Consider the following 19,813-nt stretch of genomic DNA (forward strand, 5'->3'; position numbering starts at 1 on the left):
GCATCGTTGGACACGCTCACTGAACGTTACGTCCCTCTTGCGTCTTGAGTGGACAATTTGGCTGGCATATTCAAGAAGTGGTCTGGCGTAGGTTCCATAAAGTATTTGGAAGTCCATTCGAGTAATATGAGAGAAAGTGCGCCGAATCATCCGTAGAACGGCGAATGCCTTGTGAGCCAATTTCTCATGGCACTTTAGGAAAAACATGTTTGAAGAAAGGCAGATACCCGAATCCTTTTTGGCACCTATTATCGTGAAATATCGCGCTCCATTCTCACCACGCACGACAAAAGCGTCCGCTAAGTCCCCTCCGAATGACATGTGGACGCACTTTTCGTCATTCAGGGGAAGGTACCAGTCCAACTACCACTGCTTCGCGGCGTCTACATTCATTTGGAGGGCACTGACATTGGAACACTAGGATTCCAAGTCGTCCGCAAAAGGTAGACATGGGCGTTACCGTCGTTAACGTAGATCAGAAACGGCAGTGGTCCCAAAACGGAGCCTTGAGGAACTCCGTTGGAGACCTGTGGGTCGAGTCTACTTTCATTCGGGATGTTTTGGCACAGAATAATACTGTTATTCATCCACTTCCAGATACTCTATGGGGTCTAAGACAGACCGATTCTTGAGTATGCCAACCAAATTATTTACTCAAGACGCAAGAAAGACGTGACCCTTATTGAGCGCGTCTAATGAGCTGCTACGAAAATGGCTGCCGGCGTTAAATTCACTGACTGTGGTACGCGTCTTGCGGTGCTTGACCTCCTTCCCTCGGATTACCGTCGCCCCCGAAGAGACCTTATACTTACGCTCTGTTTGAACTGGGTTTGACCAGCAGTTTTTACATAGTTGACTCGGCTAACACGGCGGGGACGTGGTAGGATTTTTAAGCTTAGAGCGCACGCTTTGATTAGGCAACAATTATTCTATCTCCGGGTAGTTGGTGCGTGAGGCAGCCTTCCTCTGACGGTTGTTCACGCTGCATGTAGAGCCTAGTTCAAGGGCTATTTGTGCGATTGTTTGCCTGTTGCTGAGAACTTAAAGAACACCCATTTCGCCTGTGCCTTCCAGGTGAACGGCAGCCACTGAACGACTCGAGAAGCTTGGGCAAAAGCCTCAACCCCATGAATCAAACCGCGAATACGCCACCGAGGGTAGCGGTGTTGTGCTTGGGTGTGTACACAGGTTGTTGTCTTCGGGGTGCGTGGGACAAGTGTTGTTTATGTGGTAAAGGCTGTATACCACAGACAGAAATTGTTCAGCTTCTTTATCTATGACGGTGCTTCAAAGGGTACACTAAGGTAAGGTAATGCTTAGTCCATATACGTTCCAGACGGAATTCTGCTTAGTTTTCGCAACTTTCTCTCGCGAATGCTCGTAAACCTGATAGAACGATAACTGTGAGCAACTTAGAAGCGAGATCTCAAACATCAGTTGCTCTTTCAGTAAGACCTAATATATTTTTTGAGAGAAGCCACATCGGATGATTCCATTGCCATTCGGTCTTTCGTTTTCACGCTATCCTGCCGTTTAAGCTGCCCAAATATCCATAGGAAGATCGTTAATTCCCTCTGTGAATGTCAGGCAACGAAATCCCTGAACGTCTGCAAGACGTTGCGCGTACCCGTCAAATCGGTATTCATGCACAGTGTGGATATAAGTGCATTGTGGTGCGCATTTGCATCCGTGCATAAACGGGCCTCCATCGTACAGTGGTAATGCCTTCATTCGGTATACTCTTCAGTGCGTCCACTTTTCGTTCATCGGATGGAGGAGGAATAATAACATCGGCGATGGCTCCGTTATATCACATCTGTCCAAAATGTGACATTACACTACGCAACAGTAAACATTTGATGAGTAAAAAATGTACTGCATGCAGAAGGACTTGTCTATCTGCGGATTCAAAGGCTTCCTTATAGTTGAAGGAAACTACAAATGTTGGCCTGCGGTATTTATGCCATGCTCGAGCATTTGTCCGTCACTAGCTTTCATCTTGACTTGGTAGTCGGGCTTGAGTAATGCACTAATCCCGCGGGCTACGTCGGCTGGAACTTCGTTGCACAAAGGTTAACCATGCCAGGAAGGCCAAAAAGGAGCATTCGGACCAAGGGCAGCGAGACTCCATACTATGAGTAATCGGATTATTCGGTGGTCGGCCGCTAAAGTTCTATTGCCTCAAGATGTGAAGGCTTTAAGGCGTTCATCCACAAGATCGGGATGTCCATATTTATGGAAACACCGATGCTGCCTGTCATGACTATATAACCCATACCTTTGCATAACCCATTAACTCGTGATTCTCACTCTATTTTCAGCTCATGTACTACAGTTATTGGACGATTAAAGCGTACATTACGTCCTCCTATTCTGTCTCCTTTCTAATCCCGTCCTGGAACTACTCGACTCTCGCAACACTGCCCTCGAGAGAAGACCGGTTAGTAAAGCTCGACCTTGAAAACCGCGCACAAACCGCCCAGCAGTTGACCATGACCGCCGGGGTACTTTCTACTACGGCTAAAATACTTTTGAAACCAAAGTGTCTGGGGCTGCTCGCAAAGCACGTGCTATGCGCAGTCGCCTTAGAAGTCACAGTTACTCCCAACTCTTTGTGCCCTCCGGCTAGGCAAGTTTTTTTTCCAGTCAGACTTCCAACAGTCGGACTGTTGAGTCGTTGCCTCCGGGGAGGGTCCCTCAGGAAAGCGCCAGCACCTGTTGTCTCGCGGGTAAGAAAGCGTTCAGCTGTAGCACCCTTCCGGTGCCTAGCTGCCATGCCACCCGAAGGAAGCACGAGAGCTGGGATACTGCCAAGTTGTCCAAGCCTAGACAGGGGAAGTCGAGAGGCGGAGGTCGGATTCGTACCGCGGACCTTCCGGTCAGTAAATTCGCGATCTAAACACTTAGGCTATCTTGCCCCTCGCGGGTAAGGCTTATAAGCCAGAGACTTGGTGGAATCCGTAAGATAACCCAACCTCCCACTGATCTGATGGTCAGAATTTTGAGTCGAAGGCTAAGGACTGAGTAACTCAGACTGACTTTCCTCGACCAAAATGCACCACTTGCTCACATAGCGGCTAGTTTCCTTGGTTCATCAAATTCTGATATAATTAGTACCTATACGAACTCAACTTCTCTGTTATGCACTAGAAGCGTGCAAAACCCTACTACACCAATGCATCTAAGCACGGCCCAAGGCTGTTCAGTGTATTTGAAGCATAGCCTCCTTGTCGGGTGATCCGGAAGTGGCTATCTGAGATCTCAGTGGTTTTGGTATTTTGTTGAGTTCGGGATTTGAAGTTGCTCCTATTGACCGGATTCTTATAAACAATTCGGAAGAATCGGTATTTATAAACGTCGTCTCGGTGGAGAACTTGTTGTAGATGTTCCCAAATCCGCTTTCCACGATCGCACGCTGACCACCGTCTGTTGGTCACAAGCATGCTTTCAGCAAAAAGTGGGATCACCGTACTACCCGTAACCAATGGATCACTGAAATTAACCACCTAGCAATTAGCCCGAGTGAAACACAATTAGGTGGTCAATTTGGAGTCTGTGTTCAGCATACAGATAATGGGGGGCACCTTTTTTAGCTGTCTTCTGAATATCATTTTCCTGGTTAGTATGGGCTTTGGGAACAAGCATTCACTACGAGGTTATTTCGGGACCACGGACCGCAAGTCGGTCACACCCTGACTTTGATCATACCATTGTGCGGACTCGGTCGTCCTTTCATTTTCCCTCAGCATCACGCATGTCAAAGCAAAACGATTTCATTTGTCAGCCTTTGAATGGTTCAAATAGCTGATCAGTACCGTGTTTGTCTAGCAGCAGAGCTACTTGGAATGCACAGTCACGCTGATGACGAGGATTGGTTGGATGATAAATAAGAGTAAAGTTATATTCTCAGATTTTGAAACTGTTGGTCCGAGCAATCCCATTTGAATAAATCAAAACTGGATATGGTCGTGATCACTCATACCAGCATCTGGCGACTACAATAACGCACGAGGATCCCTCAAATGCCGGATAATCGATAGCCTGAAGAATGGCAGATAACGCTGATAGGTTACGAAGGCCCAGGAGATGGAGGCTTTCGCTGCAGGCAACAGCCGCGCTATATTTGAAATTATTTGATGGCAGATAAGCTGATGGGTTACGAAGGCCCAGGAGATGGAGGCTTTCGCTGCAGGCAACAGCCGCGCTATATTTGAAATTATTTGACCAACCGGTCAAAAGAAGGCAAGTACCAGTGAAACAATATGTGCAAAAGACAACTCCCTTACTCGTTGTCTTCATTGGTGGGCTGAGCGCATCAAAGAACAGCTCATATGGCCTCCTCTAATGCAACCGCGGGAGGAACCGAGCGGGTCCGAATGGAACATCAATACCCACCTACTATCAGCAATCGAAATCCAGTATGAGATAGCAATCATGAAGTTCAATAAAGCCCCTGGCTTTGATAGTCTGCACCCCGCGCTCTTCAAAGGTAGCGGGACCCTGGTCAAGTCTGACAACCATACTACGGAAGATTTGGAACGAAAACTGAACACTAGCCGAATAGAGCTGCTCGACCGTCATTCCAGTCTTTAGAAATGGCAAAAGAACGTCTTGTGAAAATTATCGTGGAATCAGCCTGGTGCCCGTCACATTTAAGGTGCTCTCTGGCATTACTTTGTGATGGTTGGTGGGTTATCGGGAGAGAAGCATTCGTGAGAATCAAGCTAGGTTTTGCTCTGGTTGATGATGTATCGACCATATCTTTGCCTTGGGACACATTCTTGAACAGCACCACTCCTTCAGACGTCCCATGTTGGTCATTCTTTATTTGAAAGCCTTCTTTGATTCTGTTGATAGTGCGAGACTGACGGTGTTTGAGAATTGAGGTATCCCTTCCATATTTATATCCCTCATGAGGGCACTGTATGTGAACTCTCGTGGACCCGTACGAGTATACGGGAAGCTTTCGATTGAGTTCACCACGGTGAAATATAAGACCATCCTCTCTCACCTTCACCCTTCAACTTTGCAATTTCTCTGCCCGCCTCCGAAACCTCGGGAGTCGAAATGCTCCCCGGACGTTTCTTTACAGACATTGTGTATGCGGACCTTATTGCTATCCTTGGTTCAGACCCTTCCCAAATGCGGACGATTTTAAATAACCTAAATAGCTCTACCGCACGGTTTGGCATGCGCTTACCATCTGCAAAGTGTAAAGTACCGCTGTAAGACTGGGCTGGATCAAACCCACATCTTGTGCTTGCAGGCGGGCCAATCGACGTAGTAGATAAATTTGTTTGCCTGGGCAGCTGTACAAGTTGCGGTTGATTGGCTGGAGTTGAGATTATTTCTCGAATCGGAAAGGCCAGGCTAGCTTTTTCCAACCTTCAACACCCATGGCGCCGAAGTGACGTCAGTTTGTCCATCAGGGCAGAGTTTGCACTGCAATGGTGCGATCCATACTACTTCATGGATCAGAAACGTGGTCGGTACGTGCACAGGACATACGGAAGATGTCACTGTTTGGTCACCGAGGTCTCCAATGCATTGGTCAGGTCTGCTGGAAACATCGGATTAGTAATGCCAGATGGTCTCACGATGAAGAAACTCTCCCACGATAGATGAATCACTCACTTCACGCTGGTTAGGACATGTACTCTGCATGCTAGAAGACCATTTGCCTCAGAATTCTTTTTTCTCATCCCCGCGCTGAATGGAAGCGACCGATGTGTGAACAGTGTACGACGTGGTAACGAAATACGAAAACACCAGCCAGTAAACTTACTCGTGTCGGCAACTGCTGCCTCTCTGGATGTGGACCCCGGAACTCAACTCACCAATGGTTAATGACCGGCGGAAATGGTCCAATCGCGCAGTTAATGTTGGGGCGAGATGGCGTTGTGTTTGGAGCGCGGATTCACTGACCGAAAGATCCGTGGTTCGAACCCGACCTCTGCCTCTTGACTTCCCCTGTCTGGGCTTCAGCAGGCTGGCAGTATCCAAGCCCTCGTGCCACCTTCTGGTGGCACGACAGTTAGGCACCGAATGGGTACTACAGCTGGCCAACTTTTTTTTACCGCTGTACGCACTGTTTGACTATCCGTATCTGGGATCGTTGTATTAGCAATGCCGGCGTACGCCAGACGATTTAGGAAGATTGTACTCTCCCATGATGAGTGAGTTACTCATGCTTCATAGGTTACGCCGGTCAGGATACGCACTCCTGGGAACTGAGTATGATAGTAGTGGCCAGTAAACCCAGTCGGGTTGACAACCTCCGCCTCCCAGACTGGGGACTCCAGGACTAAACCCATCAATGCTTTATCGTACTGGTAGACGTGGCTCAGGTACACAGCCAGTGACACTCCTGTATCACAGCTCTTCCTTTCAGTGCTTAGTTGCCCCATTTCACATTCATCCGGGGCTATGTACACTACGAACTGATCGTGCTGCCGAATTCAGTGCATAGCTAAAAGATATGTTTCCAAGTTTGTCTTATTTTCTGGTGACCGAAATTTTTGCATCTGAAACCAAAGTACCCTTGGTATATGGCTTATAGCTGACAAACTAAACTGAATCGAACGACGTTCGATTTGAACTTGAGTGACAGGATTCGGCCACTCTCTCCTTAGCAAATCCGCGCAAAATTCGGAATGATAAGCGGTTTTCTTGATATTTTGCAGGTGAAAACGGCAGTCTGATGGACAGCAGACTAGAGGAACTTTTGCAAAGCTCCGAATCACTTGTCATTCTTCCTGATCGTAACCGAGTAAGTTTTCCATCCTTTCCCATATTTGCAGATCAAATGTTTGTATACTGGACATGAGATGCCATTTGACTACGATGTGATATCCCGTTACCTCTGTGGCGTGAAGTTTCGCCGCGCATGCGCGAACAAATTGCTGGAGAATCACAAGGATTACATTGTCGATGTCAGTTCATCAAAGGCTCATTTGTAAGTAATGATAACCGTATTGAGAATATCCGCCTCAGAAATCAACTGTTCTGCAAACTAACCTGGCGGTATATAAACAAAGATGTGGATCACTTGATTCGTCACTTCAGAGGAAGAAAGTTTCAGCAAGCTTTAGGAAAATGTAACGTGAAGTTTTAATTCTCCGTGCTTATTACTTCAGATCTTCAGTGCAAAGAATCCGGAACTGAATTTGCTCCTACCTCGGGGAAGTACAAGAACGCATCCTATTTCAAGGAATCCAACGGGAGTAAGTCGAAATTTTGTGCTCCGTTTGTTAGTTATGTTTCGTTTTTATTTACCGTAATCGTCCCTCACACTTACCTCCTCGGTTCCGTATCTATCGAACCCAATAAACTTTTATATCGGGTTCAGGTAGGTACCGTTTTTCCCGGGATTGTCTTGTCGGCCTTCAATTGTGTGAAGTTCGCTCTCTTCCTGCCACATACAAACATCATAATTCCGTCCGCAATATTAAACGACAGTCTGAATGGAATGCTGTAAACGGACCGCAGGATTGCCGGTATACTCAAACTCAAATATCAACCCATAACCGAGTAACAAATACCCTTACTAACTCTGTATATGAACTATCTGTATTCGCTACCCGGATAATTAGCTTACTGCAGCGTACTCTCGAGGAAATTAACAGTTGCCCCCGCTGGCGATCGGGGGCGATCTTTGTAGGTTTGTGGACAACTTAACCAGAAAGGAGCTAGCCTGCAAGCGGCAAAGTTGCTGCAGAGGTGGAAATGATATCTAACGTCATAAACAGGTGTATGCTTTGTTAATCCGAAGTTTAGTTTAAAGTTAGAAATTCATTCTTTTTGAACACTAAGCTGTTAGTAGATCGCTGCGGTTCTGCGATTCAATCTCGTGCCCAGTGACATATTCCAGACAGACTGGAAACATTTGCAATGTTTAGTGGGTCTGTATTGAGCCACATCTCAAATCAACCTCTACGAGGACTTAAGTACATTGAGACGTTCACTGGTGTGAGTCCTCTTTATGACCTTCAACATTCTACAGGAAACCCGTCACGATAATTTGAAAATGTGATCCATTTGACTGGTTGCTCATTCGTCATTTGAGTACAATATAAGCAGATGTCTGGTGTGGTTCTAGAAGCACGCGTTAAAGAGAACAACAGATCCACCAAAGTGATTGGACGTACTCATTGGGGTCGGATTTCTGGGTAATTTGGCGAGTTATTCTCTCAGATATGTGCGAGTGTTCGAATCGCCCGCTTTAACCAGGATGGGGCGTCACGTTCGCAGTATAGAATATACTCCTTGTGTAGTAATCCACAGGTGGTTTTTAGGCGTAGGCCAAGATGACTTATAGGTTTATAGAATGTGTGCTACCTCATTATTCGAGAATGCGAAAACCCATGTGACGAATGCCCTTCTATCTGTTTTACTAAGGGCAAATGCAACTACTCTGGATGAAATCACCCACTAACCCACTACGGCAAACCTAATACGTGTATTTGGTACCAGGGACTGGATTCTGGTTTGTAGCCGGGCATTAGGTAGCTCAGTGGTTTAGGCGCCAGCATACGGATCGGAAGGTTCGTGATTCTAGCATCTCGACTGCTCCTGTCTAGATTTTGGTATCCTGGCAGTATCCCGGCCATTCTACATCCTTCCGTTTGCATGGCACTTAGGCACCGAAAGGGTGCTACAGCTGAACCATTTATTCGATTTTTGATTAGAATATTTTAGGGGTCGGTTATCTGCGCAGTACTCGTTTACTACCTTTCTCAAATGTCGGGAAGTATTCATTCCAGCATTCAGTGAACGTATAGACCCAGCTTGCGCTGTACCCTACGTTGTTGCAAGAACGTATTGGTTGTCAGAGTTGATCACGGAGCTTCATTGAGAATCAGGTCTCTCTGGTCACTCGGCTTTTGTTCGTGGCTGTGCCTTCAACGTGTACACGACCGACCGCAAGGACCACGGGAAGGACAGTTGGACAGTGTAGCCATTACGATCTTTGAACTTCAAGGCTTATAACAACTGCTTATCGTTATTCTTGCTTTTGTTAGTTTGGAGCTCCAGCTCCCAAGGATTGACAATCATTGGATCATCAATAAACCATCGTTCTTGTTCAACTTCGTTTTCAATGAAACAATGAGGCGAACGCCGGAAGGTCTTCAAAACCCCGGTGTCCCGCTTGTTGCTCGTGAGGACCTTGTCGATCTGAAGTACGCGGACGACATTGCCCTCACTTTTGAAGACCAAGACGAGGCGCAATCCCTGTTGAATAGACTGATCACCGGCATACCACCCACCTTTCTGCATGCGCATGTCACTTTCAAAGTGCCAAGTCATGCTTCAGAACTTGCAGTCCCCAAACATATCCCTTACAATTCAAAAAAAAAGTCTCTGGAAATTGTGGGAAACTTTACATACCCCGGTAGTTGTGTTAGCTCTGATGGAAGTGTGTCTGATGAAGTCATTGCAAGACTCTCAACGGCTGAAATCATGTTTGTTCATTTGCGTCACTTGTGACGTCAAGAAGGCATCTCACTTGATCTTAAGAGTCGTGTGTATTAGGCTACAGTAAGGGCTGTGTTGGTGTAACTGCGAAACGTGGACTGTGTATAGATGTCAAGCGTTTTCAGGTTTTTGACCGCCGATGCCTGTTTTTGGATGGCGTCAACGGACCAGTAATGAGGTGATTAGAAAACGAGTATTTGGTTGTGCAGCGGGTACATCCATCGTTGAGAACATCCATCACTATCGAATACGGTGGCTCAGTCATGTGCTACGAATGCAGAAACACCGTCCGCCGAGACGAGTGTTGTTCTCCGTACCTCCTTCAGAATAGTGAGCACTTCGAGGTGGACAGCTTGTGACTTGGCAGAAGGGTGTGAAAGATCTGGAGTTTTGGTGTTGTTGGTGCAGTACACCTTCCAGGAAGGGGTTTCTGTGGCTCTCCCTGCGCTTGGCTAAAGACATCGTAAGAAATGGCGGCTACTTGATGTCAGTGGTGCTCGTGCTGTCAGTTTCTTTCCAGATTGTCTGAGGTCCTTGGAGTCCGGATAACGAACTCCAACCGGTTGACTTAGAAAGCCTCCAACTCCGTCAAATCGGGAGAAATGGATGAGTATCGTGACGCACAGAGCCTAATGTTGATCCATATCACCACCTATCTGTATCCTAACAGGCAGCAATACCAGTAGTGTGTAACATTTCTTGTGACCAATTTTTTGAAGTTCACTCCACATCATAAACAGGGATTAACTGGCAGTCTGGAACGTTCCGCATGGACTACCAATATCAACACTATTGTGGCTGTTGCACTGTACTGTCGCAGAGCGGGGTGACGTCTGAAGTGCTCTTACTCCTTCCACTATTGTTCCAGACTATTCCCCACGATAATATGGCGTGGCAGTTTACGTACTTCAGTCATCAGTCGTAGTCAATCTTCCGGTTGTTGCAGCTGGGTCCGTGGCTCGATTAAAAATCTAGGTAAATTTCGTTATCGGCCAGACCTCATTGTTACCACTTTCCGTCATCATAGGTAGCAGTATACAAGTTGTGAATAATGGTGCTGAGTCACTATACGGCCAAGAAGAAAGCGTGCACTAGTAAAGTGTTGAAAGGAAAAGGGTGAGAACCTGGTGAAAAAGTCGTAAGCTTTTAGGGAAAGATGTCCTTAAAAGGATGTCTGTACTCTATCACAGCAACTAGGCAACACACGTGAGCACCATATCGTAGTAAGATTTCATCAGTGGGATCGACATGCAAGCCCTTTTCGAACCTACTCCAACAAGAGCCAAGCGTACAACAGCAGACAAAATATAGCTAGTTAGCCATGTTAGATTCTGACAACCACTTAGGTCATCTAAGTCCCCTATTTTCAAGGTTCCAACTACTGCGGGACCGATCACTTGGTAGGCGAGAAGGCCCCACGGCATGCAACTCGATTGTAAACGCTCTCATTTCGCGCGGCCACGTCGTGGCCTCGAATCTTTGGTTAGGATGGGCTCGGGATAAAAAACTGCCTTCTTTGGCAGGCGGTGGTCGCGCTCAAGTGTTGTATGTCCCAACTATCTTAAGCTGATTGATTTCATTTACTGCCTCAGTGATTCTACTTCGTCTTTAAGTACTTCCTTATGTGCAACTAGCTAACTCCTGCTATCCTGCGAAAGCATTTATGGTCACTTGTTTAGAGGCGTTTAGGGTCATCAGATCGCAGGGTCAAAGTTTCACAACCATGAAGTTTGACTGTTTTCACAGTCACTTTGTATAAGCGTTGTGAGATTTGTTTCTGATGCTACGGAAGACAAGTTCACCATTGTCACCGAGACTGTGCTAATTGTGTGCATTAACTTCGCAGTACAGTCGTAGCTTACGTAGCTGTCAAGACATGATAACTGACACACAAAATCGACCTCTTCATCTCTAAGTTTCAAAAGGGCTCACGGGGACTGGAAATCTTGAAGACTGCAGTTTGAAGGTATGAAACACATGCCGAACTACCTCAGGCGTCTTACTCGGGGTACAAACTGGTGGTCGTCGAACAAAACGCAGTTCACCTTTAGTTTTTTTCTAAGTATAACTTAGATTGGTAGGACGAAGAGATTTGGAAATTTTCAATGGAGATTCCATACTTTAATTGAAGCCAATTTATGCTGAGAAGCCCAGAAGTACTGCACAACTGTTTCATCCACGAAACTCCAGGGCGTTTCGAACGTGCAACTTCTCGGTTGTTGTGGGCGACATTTCACGCTGACTACCACTGGTCATATGCATATATCGCATGCGTCAGCGAGCATGCCCGGTGATCATGTTGGCAGAACATCAATCACCCACAGCATAAAAAGACGTGCTAAATGTCATCCTGGCAATTGAATCTTCCAGCACCATATACCGTAGACATTCGTGCCAAACGGGGAACTCCAACCGGTCTGCGTCTTACTGCATAATTTATTCACTCAGCTGTAACACTCTTTTGGTGCCTAGCTGTCATGCCACCCAAATGAAGCACGAGGGCTGGGATACTGCTAGATTGCCCAAGCCTGGACAGGGGAAGTCGAGAGGCAGAGGTCTGGTTCTAACCGCGGACCTTCCGGTCAGTAAATTCGCGCTCTAACCACTTGAGCCATCTCATCCCACTGTTGGTATGAATTACATGGAAATTCACTGTTGTATTGGGTGTGAATTCAGTCGTGGATCTATCGTTTCCTGCCCCGTCTTACTGCATAGTGTCTGTTCTATTTCTCCAGTGCTTCTCCTTCGGAATCTACACTGTACTTATTTTCCTGTGAACTCGATTGCCACCCGGCTCCGTTTTATCCAAGGTTTGTAAGTTACAGTTGTGATATATGGCGGTAAGTAGGCCAACTGAACTGCTTTTTTTGAACGAATATGCTCACAGTGTTGCCGGGACCTCTTGCACAGCCTGCGAGCGGTTTGGTCTCTCTTGGGGTGGAGTCACTGAGTTTTCGTCAACCTTATGTTCCACTTGAACCCAACTTGTGTGCGACTCGCGAAACGCACCCATTTGCAAATTAATTTGCTTCTAACAAGAGACTCAGCTGAATCTCTCGTTTGTGATATTCTTGAACTAAATGTATTCCACAAATCTGCCCCATTTCGGTCGGCACGATATTCGAAATATCGCTTTTACTGATTTTAGTAATCTTTCATTGCTTGGTTGACTGTTCTCTATTCTCAACCTACTGAAAGTTGCTGCCGTGTATTCTAGAAGGATCCGAAATCACATCACCGGAAAAGAGTGCGATTACACGTCACTGTTTTGAGCAGCCGTTTACTTCTGTTGCGAAGCATATTTACCACCTGACCGTTTGCACCATTCTTTCTGTTCTTTAATTCTACAGAAAGGTGACCACTTTGGACAGCACACTATCAACCATTCACGTTTTCATTGTTATCAAGGTGATGCAACGCATTCCTGAAACACTGTCGAGTGCTAACCAACTGCTCTTCTAGCCATCTGAATCAGAATGGCTATCTACACAGCTGATTTATATTGATTTTGAAAAGATGTGACAGCAATCAGGGCCTGACAAATACGATATTGTCGGTTGGTTGGTTTTAGGGCCTTTGGAGGTAGCTTCGGAACCCAACGACAGTCATGGATTAGGAAATTTCCGTTTGTCAAAATTAAGGCTACCAGCTACCTTCATTTGCGTAGTGTCCACTGATGAGACCTGCAGCAAATTTCACAGAATTTAGTCTCAATGGGCTGTATGCTGCTTAAGTCATCGTCTAGGTGGGATTGTGGAATGTAGATGCTCCGGATTCCATCAGCAAGCTTAAATAAACGGAAGAGATAAGCCGTGAGATTCCCTCATTCGAAATTCGGTCTTGACAAAAATCACGTAGCTATTCCCTATTGGTAATTCCGTTATCTCTCGTCTTCCGGCACCTGCTCACTCTTACAAAAAATGTCCTCCCGCAACTTCCTTTTATCACTTCTATCACCGACACTGTTTGGTTCCCATAACTCATACGTCACTTGTTTCTTTCTCTTTCATTGGAGAGGCACAGCGAAATTTTAATCCCTGGTTTTGTGTTCTATTAAACATAAAATCTGTGATTGTATGAATGCTCCAAGATTACCCAACAAGATTAGGTCCGCTACCACATCCGTCGCGATGAACATATTACATGAAAAGTTTGACTGGGCACGCTAACACCCAGATAGAGATCCATATGGACGCTTTACTCCAATCGATTGCATGTAGCGCAATGAGCTCTCTCGAATGTTACTGTCACACTCTGTTACCACTCAAAAACTTGGTTAAGTATATTTGGATGGGACAGTGTTAGCCCAGTATCCCTTGCCGTTTGTTGGTGCCACACATTCCTACATCGCTCAGTTTATTTTGACGCCACAGAGACACCGATCTAATCCCTGAAGGTGCCCTACTGAGCCTCTTCACTATATAACCTGCATATTGGGAATTAAAAGTTCCGACCTAGTGACGTATTGTGCGTCTGTTCCATCTTGTGATACCCATCTATCGTTTCGTCGAAAGAAGGACCTGACGCTCAGGACCTGTGCCACCGACTCCGGTTAGGGGCACTTGAAAAAAGACGTTGCCGGCGTAACGAAGTTGAACCGCTGTGCTCACTACCGTGCGAGTTAAGGTGATTCAGCCATTTTTTTACCGTGCGAGTTAAGGTGATTCAGCCATTTTTTTCATGCAATTCAACTAAATAACTGCTATTATATTCAACAATTGTGCCATTTTGTCTGTTTAACACGATACCAAAATTTTTTATGCCTCTCGAACAAGCGCTTGCTTTCCGTCACTGACAGACTACTCACAAGTAGTCGGAATTTATTCAGCCTATATTGCCCCGTTTGTCACATGATGATGGGCAGTGAATGGCGGTATATTGGTACTCCATACCATAACATCAGTTGATATCCACAGTACTAACATTTCCGATTGAAACTTGCGTGGCGCGTCCTTATAAGTGACTGACATCCTGATCGCATTTGCCAGTCAACCCTGGTCAAAGCACTAGACTTCTGTGCATGTTAGATCAGTATCCATATATGGACCACCCTAATTGGGTGGTCTTTGTTCTCCTGACTCATGCGTCAATACAACATCGTCTGAACTAACCGGAAATACCGCTGCTCTCCAAGGAACATCGTAGTATGCTCTAGACGCTTCTGTCCCAAAGATTATCTATCTCATTACAGATAAATGAACAGGATAGTGAAGTATCCTTGTGGGAGGATCGACTTACACGTCCCCTAGGCGCTAAAGTGGGCGTAGAAGGGATCACGGATCCCTTGCAGCAAATCTCCGGTCTGTTTGAATGGGGGAAAAGCTGGTTCAGCCCGGGCTCGAACCGGGGACCTTCCGCGTGTGAGGCGGACGTGATAACCACTACACCACTGAACCGACGAGTGGGGCGCTTGGCATTAATTCCTCGAAGAGGCCACCTGATCATCAACCAATAAACTTACCCGAGCTACCAATATTTCACCACATTCACTGTGTTTACGCAACTGACTTCTTCTGTCCGTAGCCGATGAATGAAATGGAATGCGAATGAAAGAATTATTGAGCGAACGTTTCTGGTTTTACGCGTTCCGTCAACAGTTAAACTAATTCAGATCGCACGTGGCACTGAAACGTGGAGCTCACCGTTCGCTCATTTGACTGCCCGTTGTGATGCATCAAGAATCGTATTCCGTGCTTGTAATAGATATTTCTTTGTTGGACAAAAAATAAAAAAGTTCATGTTGCTAAACCAAGTGGCAGTCTGTCGTGGTTTGGAGTTACTTGATCTGTCGCCCCAACACTTTACGCGTCCAATAAGCGTCGCTAATCGATGAAGTAAGGATCAGTCGATCCGGTCAGCAGATTAGGCTGGTAAATCGGTGAACCAATTCGCCAGTTTTCATTCTTGTTGAACGAAATACTTCCAGTTGGATAGTATGGCTTTCCGATGAATGCTTCTTCGTTTCTTTTCCAGTCAGTACAGCTGAATTAGAATCAGATAGTGGTTCTCCAAGGGAGCCGGAGCATACAGAACTGTCCGACGAACCGGTATGTTTGTTTTCTAACTGTCCTAATATGCATTTTGTTACAGCGTGCAAAGAAAAAGTGTAAGAAATCTTCACACCCGTGTAATAAAGCTTCCTCCCTGTACAACGTGCCTTTTGCATCATTCAGTCTTGTGGATCCAAGGAGACACCCACTTCCAGCCTGGCTTAATACTCTTTCTAACTATCCTCGTTTATGTAGAGGGGAAAACGCTGCAAACACCGTACCTTGAATAAGACCCCTACTACCCGTCAATACATGTTTGTAAGTGTTTTTACCGACAAGTGATGAGCGTGAGGATTTGCATGGGCAGTGATACCGCCTAATGTGTTTGTTCTTTAGCCCCATCGTCTCCAGCTGTGTCATGACCACTCACCAAGCCGCAGAAGTCAGATATCTCGCCAAGCCAGGTTGTGGCGTTTGTTTAAGCAAAAGTGGTTTCCAACTTTCTCGAAACGCACCCATTTGCACACAAAATTGGTTGTTTAACGGGAGACTTAGGTCCATCCCAGCTGGACCTCTCGTTTAAGATATTCAACTGAATGTGCTGCACAAAGATTGCCCCCATGTTTCAGTCGGTACATTACTCGAGATACCTTAGTGTTTTATTGGAGGAAACTCTTCGACAGCCGATGGCCATATTCAACTTTATTAGGGCTCATCAGATAGACACACTCTCCGAATTTCCGTCAACCTGATATTCCTTTTGAACCCGGGTTGTATGAAACCTGTTGTGGACTGTCGAGGAGTTTCAGTAACCTTTTGCGTAGTTCCCTTTAAAAAAATATACACTGTGATTTCTCGGAAAGCGTAACAATTGAAACATGGGACGTTACGCGACACACTGTGCTGGGAATCTGTGACTTGAATAGTATCATAAACGAGAAGTTCCGCTGGGATTCAGTTGAGTCTTCGATTAAAACCGAATTGGTACGCAAACCAGTGTACGTATATACATTTCGGGTTCAGGTAGAACTGGTTTACGAAAACTCGGAGACTGCGCCTATCTGATAAGACTCAAAAAGGGCGAAACCTCTTGTGGGCTCTGTCATCAGTGGTTTCCTTCAAGGTTTGTAACTTTGTTTTATAGACGCCTCAGTGGACTGGGATGGTGATCTACGATGTCAGATCCTAATAACTACAGGGCCCCGCAGAGGAGCAGAACTATTTTGGTACTATCGTGGAACTGAAAAGTTGCAACTTATAATTCCTCCCAAACAACCTATCCTACTGATGCCTCATTCTTTCGTTCACTGGTAGGAATATTTCATATTAACATGAGCTCGTAGCTATGGTGACCCCACGAATAGACTGATTCCTGATTGCCACCTCGGGATTTCACAACTTGTTTACTAGGATACAAACGAATCAACCCGCCACAGCTTTCTCGCCAAGTCGGATTTTCGTTGTCCCTGCGCGAAGGAACCGTTTAGTTATGCTCAATAGTTCGGGAATTAAGCGAGTTTCTGTTCCATCGGTGAATGTGTAGTGTACAACACTTCTACCATATTGAGACGTTAACTGGCGTGCGGGATGATAGCCTTTTCCCGTGCATCCGGTTCTTATCGTGAATATCATGAGGGCAAAAAGAAACATCACAGCAGGATAGATTGAAGCCAACTGTTTCGATTGTCTATATACGTATATTGAAAATCAGTTAGTGCAAGGTGACGGATGGATAAGTTGACCCCGTGCGCATAGGCTAGTGAAATCACTATAGATCCCAGATTTGGTTGGATAAAAGTACGAGGATTGCAGACATGATCCAATGACGGCCATGCCACGGCAAGTCACGACTAGCCAAAGATTCTAGCTGTTTGTAGCGTTGAATCGTCGCTGCTTCACTAAAGAGCACTAGACGAGTGCTGTTTTGATCGTTTCTGACTTTGAACAACTACTTTGATTCTTTTCACTCGCTTCAGTCCAGCATGTAGCCAGATGGGGTGGGTCATTTGGGACGTGCTCGAAATCCCTGTTCTTTCGACGTGTAACTAAAGGGTGGTTTTCATCGAACCAAGTATGTGGTTTGAAGGCCTTTCCTGGCTCTGTTTATTTAATCGGCCTACGTGTAGTGTTTGTCATGTTATCCGTTCGTCATTCTGTCCTAACCTTGATTGTGGATGCATGCAAACCGCCGCTGAAGTATACGAATAAGTGCAATTCAACCTATCCATTTTACTAAGCGTCAAGTTGTTTCTCGTTGGGCTCCATTACTGATTGCGTTCCAAATGTACGCGACTCACTAATGTAAGGAAAAGCACCTTCGGTTGCGGAGGTGTTCGTTGACCAACAGGAAATTAGCGGTTGCGAGCTGTCAGACACGAAAGTAGGGACCTCATTTGCCCAAAGTGTACATCCTCAAGCATCCTGCTGAACTTTATTTGATACTAAATAAAAATGAACAAATACTGCCAAGTGGCTCAGTAATTTCCATACCAACCTTCCATCAGATGCAGGGGCGACTCTTCAACATTTAACCGCGCACTACCCACACGCTCTGTCAGTAGTGTGTGCCACCGCACCGCCTTCAAAACTCCACTTGCATGCCATGCATATATCATAAGTTTGCACCCTTGACCTATCTAGCACACTCAAGCGAAATCTAGAAAAGTATGACTTAAGTAATCATACACAGGGTTTACATTCCTGCGTGCGTCACCTCGTCCTGTCGACAGTGGCTAGTTGCTCACATGTGAGCAGCGCTTCATTTTTTACTTATTCTGTTACACTCAATTATGCTTTGTATAAGTGTACAATAAACGGATAAAGCGGGTCACACAGAAGTGTTCGAAATGTGAAGGAGCCGCATCTAAAGGCGGAGGAACGGCTGGAGGTTCTTCAGGTATTCTGATATCCATGTGTGAGTTAGCTCCAGCGTTGTGCGAAGGCCATTGAGTATGCCAACAGTATTTACCACGACAATTCGGTTACTCCGCAGGTCCCGAAGTTGGACAGATAACATACTAAACGTCTACAGTTTTACTGTAACGTAGACACCCAATATCTTTTTAGCAACTTGGTCGCTCTTCCAGCAAGCAGTTTTCTTCAATCACCTTTTAACCGGGGCACCACAGTTATATGGCATGGGATGAATGTATGCGATCCAGCTCACTTTTTCAACCATGAACCATGTATTCGAGTACGGTTATTCTGATCACTGCCGAGAAAAGGGTGAAAATTGATAGATGAGAAATGTGTTGGAGAAGAACCGAGAGCCAGAGTGATTGAATGGATACTAGAGTGCGAATGATGTAGCAGTGTCGATTATGGTCTCCAGCAACCTGTTTAAATGAGCGCTCAGCTCCCAACTGTCATGTACCAACGTCACTGAAACCTACCCAAACATTTGAAATATCTTCGTGATACTGCTCACTGATGACTGTCTTCCAACTCAACCCTAATAGGTAGAATAGGGTTTGTCTATGTAAACGGTCTGTAGTTACGGCGAGCCGACTCAACTGGCGCAGTCGTCCTTTAGACCAGATAACGTGCAAATTATCTGATCATTACGAAAAAGTGGCGCTCCAACCACATGAGCTGTACTGTGTAAACAATGATGATCGAAGGAGGTTTGTCGCCTATCAAAAGCTGATGGGGAAAAATGCTTACTCTTAAATTTTCGACAGGTAAGTTGAGGCTCTGCTCCTTAAAAACATCAGAACCTGTTTCCAGGGCCTTAAGATGAGCTCTATGATGTTGTACTTGAACACGGTGAAGGCGAAATTACCCTTCACTGATCAACTGTACACTTCATGAATGTAGAGCGCTACTGATCCTACATTTTAAAGTTGGTAAACCGTAGAAATCTCGAGTCTTATGTGTAGTCTGGTTCATTAAGAAGGCCAGAAGTCATCAACAATCCATATTGGACTCCTCGCGCACAATATATCCCATTTGAACTGATGGTGATAGAGCTTGCGCAGAGGGGAATTTGTAATCCATGGTAGGAACGATTCACTCATTTTTACCTGAGCTTTCGACGGGAAAGCTCGCACCACCGAACGCTCCAAAGGAATCTAAATGAATCACCATGACTACTGTCCACGTCCATCAGAGGCGAATAGGGATTCGGTAGCAAGACAGAATCAAGAAAGTACTAGAAATAGTGTTCGGGCACATTGTTCCATTCACTGAAAAAAATCAAGTTATTGATTCTAAACCACGAAACCCGCGTCCTGGTACAGATAACAGAAAACGAATGGGGTTTACTGGAAGGAGCATAATCAGTTACTCGTAGAAATAGGATAATCTCGTTAATCATCATGATTTGTAGTTGCGCATGGGTTGGGATACTG

The 19,813-nt window shown here is 45.7% G+C and overlaps 1 protein-coding gene across 1 annotated transcript; it reads left to right on the top strand.

Moving 5' to 3' along the window:
- Positions 1 to 5,190: 5,190 nt before the first annotated feature.
- T265_05244 (hypothetical protein) lies at positions 5,191 to 19,274 on the top strand (the record flags this gene model as incomplete). The annotated part of the gene is made up of 8 exons (XM_009170213.1): positions 5,191 to 5,225; positions 5,370 to 5,555; positions 5,649 to 5,842; positions 5,877 to 6,049; positions 6,801 to 6,932; positions 7,145 to 7,223; positions 15,448 to 15,521; positions 19,191 to 19,274. 8 exons carry the CDS (start codon positions 5,191 to 5,193, stop codon positions 19,272 to 19,274), a joined length of 957 nt encoding a protein of 318 aa, XP_009168477.1.
- Between the last annotated feature and the right edge of the window lie 539 nt (positions 19,275 to 19,813).

Source organism: Opisthorchis viverrini (genome assembly GCF_000715545.1).
Source record: "Opisthorchis viverrini unplaced genomic scaffold opera_v5_97, whole genome shotgun sequence".
NCBI lineage: Eukaryota > Metazoa > Platyhelminthes > Trematoda > Opisthorchiida > Opisthorchiidae > Opisthorchis > Opisthorchis viverrini.